The sequence below is a fragment of the Aplysia californica genome, unplaced genomic scaffold (assembly GCF_000002075.1).
Source record: "Aplysia californica isolate F4 #8 unplaced genomic scaffold, AplCal3.0 scaffold00183, whole genome shotgun sequence".
Taxonomy (NCBI): Eukaryota; Metazoa; Mollusca; class Gastropoda; order Aplysiida; family Aplysiidae; genus Aplysia; species Aplysia californica.
The window spans coordinates 638247-647254 of record NW_004797453.1 but is presented as its reverse complement, the minus strand read 5'-3'; the positions used below and the strand labels follow the sequence as shown (position 1 = coordinate 647254).

The following is a 9008-nucleotide window of genomic DNA, read 5'->3' as shown; positions in this document are numbered from 1 at the left end:
CGAGTGCGACACCTCGCCTTTGAAGGGGTTGCACCTTCTGCAGACGAAGCAGTGGGTCTATTTATATCCCCCCAACCCACTGGGGGTCATTCTTATGTGTGGCTTTTATGGAAAAACGTTGATTAAAGGCACGAAAAATGTAAATTTGCAGTTTTAAAAAACTCTTCAGCTATGAAAGTTACCAACCTTTGGTGGCCATTTTCTCGCTAATTTTCCTTCTGAAACAAGGCGACCCCCACCTCCTTCAATCGCAAATACCTTGACATTTATTCAAGATAAATGGATATTTTTTTCCTCAAATGCAAGGTAAATGAACCACCTATAAGATGATACAAATAACTCCATATATATACCCAAAAAATTGACGAACGCCTGATTCCACCGTGTCGTGACACGCATGTGCGTGTCAGCGGATTTAGGAACCTAAAAATATCATTTCATCAGTACTTCAACAAGTGGCAAAATTCCAGTGAAAAAGCAAGTGATACTAGGAGTAAATAACACAAGCATACCCATAGACTGGCCTTCCACATTAGACTTCTGAGCTCCTTTCTCTCGTAGCAGTTGCAGCAGGTGGCTGTTTACCGGCCCCTCCTTCTTCTCCTCCTGCTGCTGGGAAACTGTCTGCCCAGCCCCAACTGGGGCACTCTGTGCTCGCCGCTGATCACTTCCATCCGGATTGCTAGGTAAACTAGCCACCAACTCTTCTACGGGAAGGTGACGTACGACGGTCGTCTTACCAAATTGGGTAGTGATCACTTGAGTCTTAGGAGGACCTAGAATAACACCAGTGGGGACCACAAGAGATTCTTTCCGCTGGGAAGCCAAGGTATCAGGCCCAGCTGCAGACACAGTTGTGGGCATTTTCTCCACAGACACAATCATACAGTCACTGTTTGAATTATTCACATTCGCATTTCTCTCCTCTTTGTTTTCCTCACACCCTGAGACAACTGCTTGTGACTGCTTGATTGGTTGAGTCACAGGGGGGGCAACTTTTGATGCTGGCACTGGAAGGAATGGCAAACTTACAACTATTTTTGCTGTTTGGAGGCAACTTGGGCACAGTGAGCAAAGAGATGACTTCCCTGTGGTATGTGAAGGCGGGACTTGATAGTAAACAGGGCACTGATTCGACTGGTAACGCTTGAAGGGAATGCGGTGAACCATCACGTGCTTGCCACATGCCTGAAAGGAAGACAGTACATGTAGAAAAAAAACACAAGCTACTTCTCCAGTCCGCACATTTTTGCTTGTTTGAATAAAGAGAAGCACACTGATACAATTACAGTAATTCAGTGCCTGGGAAAAAAATAAGACTGACAGAAATTTTTTTAAAGGGAGAGAAAAGGAGCAGGACGTACCAGTGGTGTCCTTCAACAAAACACACCAAATATTTGCATGCAACTGTAAATAAAGCATGCTGCCAAACTATACTGCCATCAAAAATTCGTGGCTCAACTTTTCCTCAAATATCTTTTCAACAGGTGAATCAAAGTAACCCATACTTTGAAATGCAGGTTGTATCAATGTGTCCTAACTCTTTCATATTTTTCCACAACACTTGAAGCTAGATTAAAAACTTTTCTTCATAGCTTTATATAAAATACTATAAATCTCTGCCACGTGGAAAAAGGAACTGTTCACAGCACTTCCCGCTTCTCACACACATTTTGCATATATGGCCTATGTCACAGCTCACCAATGACACTTTTTCTTGGTAGAACTAGTAACAAAAAATTGATTTTATAATGAACCATTTTTAGCACTAAAGGTTCTCAAAACATGCATTTCGCAATTAGAAAAAAAAATGACAGACTTTCTTTGAAAAGCCATATTGTTCAAGCTGTAATAAACTTTCTAAAATCTGCAGAAACCACCCACTGTGATTTTTATTACATGTAATATGATTTATAAAGGAATTTTGTAGAATACAGCTAACAGGTGTTTACAAAATTATTGATCAGTTAAGACTAAAAATGATACAAGTCACAGTGCAAAAGATGGAGAGTTTATGTTATAGTCCTAGAGATATCTGGCAATAAGTTGCGCCATACATTTTCTACCGCCCTGTAGTGATGTTGACCTGCCTACTTCAACTCTTTTCCCTCTGCCCACCACACACTGGGCCACCTGACTACATCTGCACAGGTGATAAAATAATTGTCTGTGGAAAGAGATAATGAGCAGTGGTGACCCAAGGCATCCAAAACAAATGCCTCTAAAAGTTCAAAAGAAATGAAAGCAACTTTGTAGAAAAATTGAAAAAATTCTGTGAATTTGTTATCACTTGTTCCAATTTGCAAAAATTTCGACTTGCTACAGCATTTGAAGACGTCCAAATCTGAAATAAGTACAGTCAAACCTCGTTATACAGCCTACCTTGGGACGAGCATGAAGCTGGTGGTACAGCCGGGCTGGCGGTGCAATGAGGTTTTCATGTCCTCTGTTAAATTAATGTAGCACTAACTGCGCAACCACCTGTCCCTTAGACTTGAGCATATGTACTTATTAAATAAAAGCCCCACAGGCATACGCCAGCGAACAAGTTATTTTGGGCTGATATCTGACGATTAGAGGTGGGCAAAATCCTGATGAATCTCCGGATAATCCTCAATAAGACATTATCCAAATTCAGACTCTTAACTCTCTTTCCTGACCCGTCTGCCGAAGAGGGTGCACCCATTTGTTGAAGTTATGCTAACCCATTTGTCAAAGTGGTCCTATTCCATTTGCTGAATCGGTTCAAAACACAATATTGTTTACAGAAGAGGTACATTAACATATTATCCGAATTTTGCTAAAGCGACTCATTGCCCAGCCCTACTGACGATGCCAGGCATTTTGCTAAGAAGTAAAACAGAAAAATGCAATGGATTTTTCAGGCGACTTAACTCTTTGACTACCAAGGCATGTGAACAAAGATATATTGCATTTGATTTGGAGTCTACATAACTTGATAAGTGGGCACCACATCAGAGTAGTCCTACAATGGATTCCTGCCCACACTGGGATACCGGGAAATGAAAGAGCTGATGCTCTGGCAAAGAAAGGAGCTAGTCTCCCTCAGCCTGAAATTCCTACAAATTACACCACCTGCTGCCAAATGATCAAGTCAAACCTCAAGGAAGAGTGGATGAATGATTGGGCCACAGGTACGACAGGAAGGAGGATGTATGGCCACATGAATAAACCACTGGTCAAAGATCCAATCAATGAGTTGAGGAGGGGAGATCAATCCATAATCTTCCAACTTAGAACACAAAATGTACCCCTCAACCAACATCTCAACCGAATTGGAGTAAAGCAGTCTGCTGCCTGCCCACTATGTGACTACCCCTCAGAGACAGTGGAACATCATCTGTTTTTCTGTAGAAAACTAACTGATTTAAGGGGATGTTTTCTTCCCAAGCTACCCCACACATCTAATTGCCTCTACTCCTCAAGACAACAATAAGAACAAACATGCAACTATTACCGAATGGCATCATGCAGAAGAGTTAACGCTCAGATGCTACTGGATCACTAACAACATAACAACAATAACAACAACTACCAAGGCATTTTCCGCGCTGTGGCCAAGGCATTTCTTAGTCTTAGAATTTCAGAAGTACCCCTGTTCTTCTTTTGTGTCTGATGGGCATAATTCCATCTGGAAGTCAGACATGTTACATACCAAAATGAAGGTAATTGAATGTAGAATATTTTTAATCAAATTAAAAAATTGAAAAAAATCATGGGAGGTAAGTGAACACAAGGCGAAAAAAAAAAAAAAATTTAAAAAATATTTTCAACTTACATTTCTCACAGTGTATAGCTGCTAAATCCAATCACTTCATGACTTGGTCATACTGAAGTATATTCAATTGTCTCTAACTGGGCCAAGTTTCATGCACAATGGTCAAGTATATACAAAGTTGTCGCACTTTTGGTGAAATCACTCACAATGAAAAAAAGAGAAAAAAACGCTACACACACGCCCCTCTTTTCGAATCTTCATTTTCATCGCTGTCGCTGCTGTCCGACTCAGGTCTAACTTCATCACCTCCTACATCACTATCGGAAAGTACTCACAGTTTCCCATCAAACTTTTCAGGGCTTTTGAAGCAGAAAAACGTTGTGACGGGGGGTACCTGATGGGTTATCAGCCATTTTCCCGTTGCTATGCGTGTAAACTAATTCGAGCAACATAGGGTGGGTCAAAAAAACATGAAAAATTGCCAAAAAAACAGCAGAATAAAACACAAAAGGGGCCAAATTCCTTCACTGGTTGACTGATGTATGGTAAGCAGAGCAGTTAAAAACATGAAACGAAAAGGTTGAGTCAAATTGTGAAAGGGAAAGAAAAGCGCGAGCCGATAATTCGGCTCTTGGCCACGAACTATGAAGTTATGGAGCCGATAGATCGGCCCATGGTAGTCAAAGAGTTAAAAATTTAATTCCAATATTCTTTTTTAAATGCTGACCAAGGCCTTAACATAACTGCATTTTTCTAATCATCGCATCACGTGGGGAGAGAAAATTTGGCGCTAAATTACAAAGTTACGTCGTTTTAGTTAAATTGCACTCTTCTACATTACACATTATATTGTGATCGCTTGCAACACACATCACTGTAGATCTACCCATATTGCCGGAATCTACAAGACAAGGGTGGGGAGAAGGGATGGGCAGGGAGGGAGCATTTGATCTAGACCAAGGCCTAGCTCGAAGAAACTTGTGTGAAATATTGTTTGGTAAGTTGGTAACAGGCTTGCCAACTTTTGAGATACTGACTTCTGGAATTTTGAATGCACCGAAGTGCCACGGACACACACTTCTGTGAAAGGCTACTAAAAAAAATGCCCACACCACAAAAACAGCTCAAACAAATCAGTGGAGAAACAGAGAGAGAGAGAGAGAGATGCCGTTTCGGGAAAGGTTCGGGAACGCTGATGGCAATTCGGGAATTTCCTGAAAAATTCAGGAAGGTTGGCAAGCCTGCGGTAAGTGTTTTACAGCGCTTGCAACTGCGTAAGGATTTTGCCCGGGTGGCGGACCACCAAGGGATTTGTAACGTGCGTGACTTGCACACAAAACCTCGAAGATTTTTCGCCCTTATCCAAGAAGGCTAGGTGTTAGACCTTACCTACCATAAGATCAGGGGTGTGGCTGAAAGACAACAGTAAGAAGGAGCGGAGCCATGAAGTAGCAGTAGAAAGGCTGCAGAAAGAGTCAGGAGCCCAGAAGAGGGGATAAAGGAGGTGTGGGAGTGGGGCCAGAAAGTGAAGGTTTTTACTTTACTTTTACAATCAACAAAATTACCTTTCCTGCCAAAAACTTTTCGGGAATGCCAGGGCAGAACAAATAGCCTCTGCCAGCAATCAGTCGTAGCACAGCCATCAGGGAGGCAATCTCAATGCACCCGGAAGCTTTGGCCACAAAGTTCACCCTCTGAACCGTCTTGAACAAAATATTTACCAGACACCGGCCCGAAGGGTCGAGTGTCAAAGTCATTGGGTCCAAAGGGGGGCCAAAGATGCCACATGCCCCCTCTCTATACACCATCAACACTTCCAGGTTCGAGTGAGTCCTTGTAACCTGTCATTTGAGGAGAAAAAAAAAACAATAACATTATTTCATTAACGGCTTTGTAACTTTCCTGGGTAACTATATCAAACACAGATCATGCTAAAACCTTCAAATAAATCAAATAAAAAATAGAGGTATTCAAAACAAATCAACTTCCCACTGTAAGACTCTTATTAGTTTTATCATATACCACTTTTCAAAATGACATTTGATGGAATCCTATGCCTGTTAGATGCAAAACAATCAAAATAGTAGAAGAATACAAAACAAGAAATGCAAGACAAGACGAAATTTTATTCATTTCCACACATGCCCTCATCATCATCTTCTAATAATAATAATAATAATAATAATAGATCATAGCATTTGTATAGCGCAAATCCCCGCTCAACAGCAAGCTCTATGCGCTTCACAGTGTATACTATTACCCCAGCAGACCTGAGAGCATTCAGAAACAAACTCAACTTCCTGGAAAGCATACATTACGAGTCCAGGAGCCTAACCATTAGACCTACCCCCCCCTCTCTTGCTTACACACATACACACACACTAAAGATATGATAAAATAAGATAAGATAAGAAGAAGAGCAAGAGCACACAATTCTTTTTTGACAGCTCAGATCAATATATATGCTGAGAGCAACAATCAAACCCTTTCAAAGGACCAAAGCCTATAAAATAAAAGACAGACAGACAGAGATACTCGATAAAAAGAAAATCCTCTCCACACAGGAATCACAGAGATACTCGATAAAAAGAAAATCCTCTCCACACAGGAATCAAACCCCCATCTTCTGTCGGTGATGGGTAAGCAACTAACCACCACACCAAAGACACAGGTAAATTGGATCGATGGGGGCACAAAGCATTTACAAATATATATATAAAGTATAATTAAATTAGAATACAAATCTTCAAGCTCCCCAAATCATGTAGAAGATTACGCTCAAAGACAAACCTACACACAAACCACGAATCGCTCACCCTGTATGAAAGGTTTTGGAACTCTGACACTGTCTTGATGACGTACAGACACTGCCAGAGGATGGGGCTACTGACATACTCAGTCTGTGTCGCCACAGATGACAGCAAACGCTCCTCCACGTCTGCCATCATCACTTCTCCATGCATGCCGTCCTCACCCGCTACATCATCATCATCTCACGTTTCTAAAACTGGTGATTCACACCCTGGTCACGAACAAACACTGGTCACACATCACTCTGAAACAAAACAAAAAGGACTAAAACTAGAATTTATTATTTCTTTGAAAACCATCTATAACAAAAAAATCCTACAGACACACAAAGTCATGACACATGACTGCGGTGCTAGAAAAATAAGTCAGTGAAGACAGAAACAGCTCATGACAAAAAAGACTGTGAAGGGACCTCCAAACTCAAAGTCACTCTGAGGAAACAAGATTTTTAAAATTTAATAATAATATGTGAGTAAAGGGGAATTATATGTTTCTGTTTCAGCTTCAACCAATGCCCTACCAGACACAAAGTAAGCCATTTTAACATCACAGTTAGAGGGTAGCCCTGACACGGCAACGACCTGAGAAGGTCAAGTTTAGTACTCAGGAAAGACCCCTCTTGAACTTCCAAACGCAGTGGGCCTTGAATTCAGACATCAATTCAGTGCCATTCACTGCCCATTGGCAAGGCTGCTGGTAACTGCTTTTTGTCTCTTCTGTTTACTTTATCATGTATACAGATCTCAAACAATTTGCGATATATGTGAAGTGCATTTATGTATAAAATGTAAAGTTAATACATCGTCAGTGCTTTACTCTCCATATTACTAGGTAGTGTTAAATGCTACAAAGTGGCGCTTTGACAACTAACGCGGCGTTAATTATATTCTTGGTTGGCCTTGACAAGCAAAGTGAGGTGAAATTTGACAAAGGAGAAGTGTTGAAGACCCTGGAGGAAAAGTTGCGGGATGAAGAAGACAGGGAGACAGCAGAACACCACGCAATCATTAGGATGCGGGAATGGGGATAGAGAGGGGAAAAGGAAGAAAGGAACGATTATCTGGAAAGGAAAGACGTCACCATAATCAGACAACCACCAGAACAATCAATATGGATACCTTTCGGGCTTTGATGCTGGGGGGAACTGAGCACTTATGGACCTGTCTGGTGTGCAATGACGTTGTTGCCCAGGACAGGTAATACAGGTAACAACTGCGACAGAGTGAACACAGAACTCTTTTACGTTGATGTTTGATGCTAAATTTAAAGAAGAAAATGTTGGTGCCTATAGAGGAAGAAATCATCTGACACAGTTGAGAAGGATTAAAGTGTGTGGCAAAAATCCACAACGGCTTTCTGTACATTAGAGTTGACTTTATTACTTTATTTATTTCAGTACATAGACAGCCCAAATATTGAGGCAACAAATATTACAAAAAAAACAGCAGCATACAACAGCAACAAACCACTAGGGGCAACAACAAGAAAAGAGAGCTGCGACTGTCTTTGTGTTAGTTTGGTGTGTGTGTGTGTGTGTGTATGTGTATGTGTATGTGTGTGTGTGTGTGTGTGTGTGTGTGTGTGTGTGTGTGTGTGTGTGTGTGCGCACGCGCGAGCGTGCGTTATAAGTAAGGCCAAGCGTGTGCGGTGTTCGTTTGTGAGTGTGTGTGTGTGTCTGTGTGTATGGGAATCCGTGTGAGCGAGTGTGTGTGCGTGGTGTATGTGTATTTCTTTACATCATGTGTGTGTGTGTGTTTGAGAGAGAGGGTGAGTGAGTGCGTGTGTGGATGTGTGTGTGCATGGGCATGTGTGTGTTTGTTCTTCTTTTTTCTTTTTAATTTCTTTTTTGTCACAGACTCACTGTCGTAATTAACGCCGCATTAATTGTCACAGCGTCACTCTGTCGCAATTAACACTACCATTGCTAAAATAAGTGGAAGTGAGTAAGTTGGTGAGTGACTGAGTGAGAGAGAGAGACAGAGAGTGTGTGTGTGTGTGTGTGTGTGTGTGTGTGTGTGTGTGTGTGTGTGTGCGCACGCGCGAGCGTGCGTTATAAGTAAGGCCAAGCGTGTGCGGTGTTCGTTTGTGAGTGTGTGTGTGTGTCTGTGTGTATGGGAATCCGTGTGAGCGAGTGTGTGTGCGTGGTGTATGTGTATTTCTTTACATCATGTGTGTGTGTGTGTTTGAGAGAGAGGGTGAGTGAGTGCGTGTGTGGATGTGTGTGTGCATGGGCATGTGTGTGTTTGTTCTTCTTTTTTCTTTTTAATTTCTTTTTTGTCACAGACTCACTGTCGTAATTAACGCCGCATTAATTGTCACAGCGTCACTCTGTCGCAATTAACACTACCATTGCTAAAATAAGTGGAAGTGAGTAAGTTGGTGAGTGACTGAGTGAGAGAGAGAGACAGAGAGTGTGTGTGTGTGTGTGTGTGTGTGTGTGTGTGTGTGTGTGTGTGTG

At 41.7% G+C, this 9008-nt stretch overlaps 1 protein-coding gene across 1 annotated transcript in view; it reads right to left on the bottom strand.

Moving 5' to 3' along the window:
- Positions 1–512: 512 nt before the first annotated feature.
- LOC101847821 overlaps positions 513–9008 on the bottom strand; it is a gene marked incomplete at its 3' end in the record, with an annotated part of 25069 nt that continues 16573 nt past the window's right edge. Inside the window, 3 exon segments of the mRNA XM_035969787.1 lie at positions 513–1188; positions 5305–5580; positions 6556–6794. Coding sequence (XP_035825680.1) covers positions 513–1188; positions 5305–5580; positions 6556–6702 — 1099 coding nt within the window.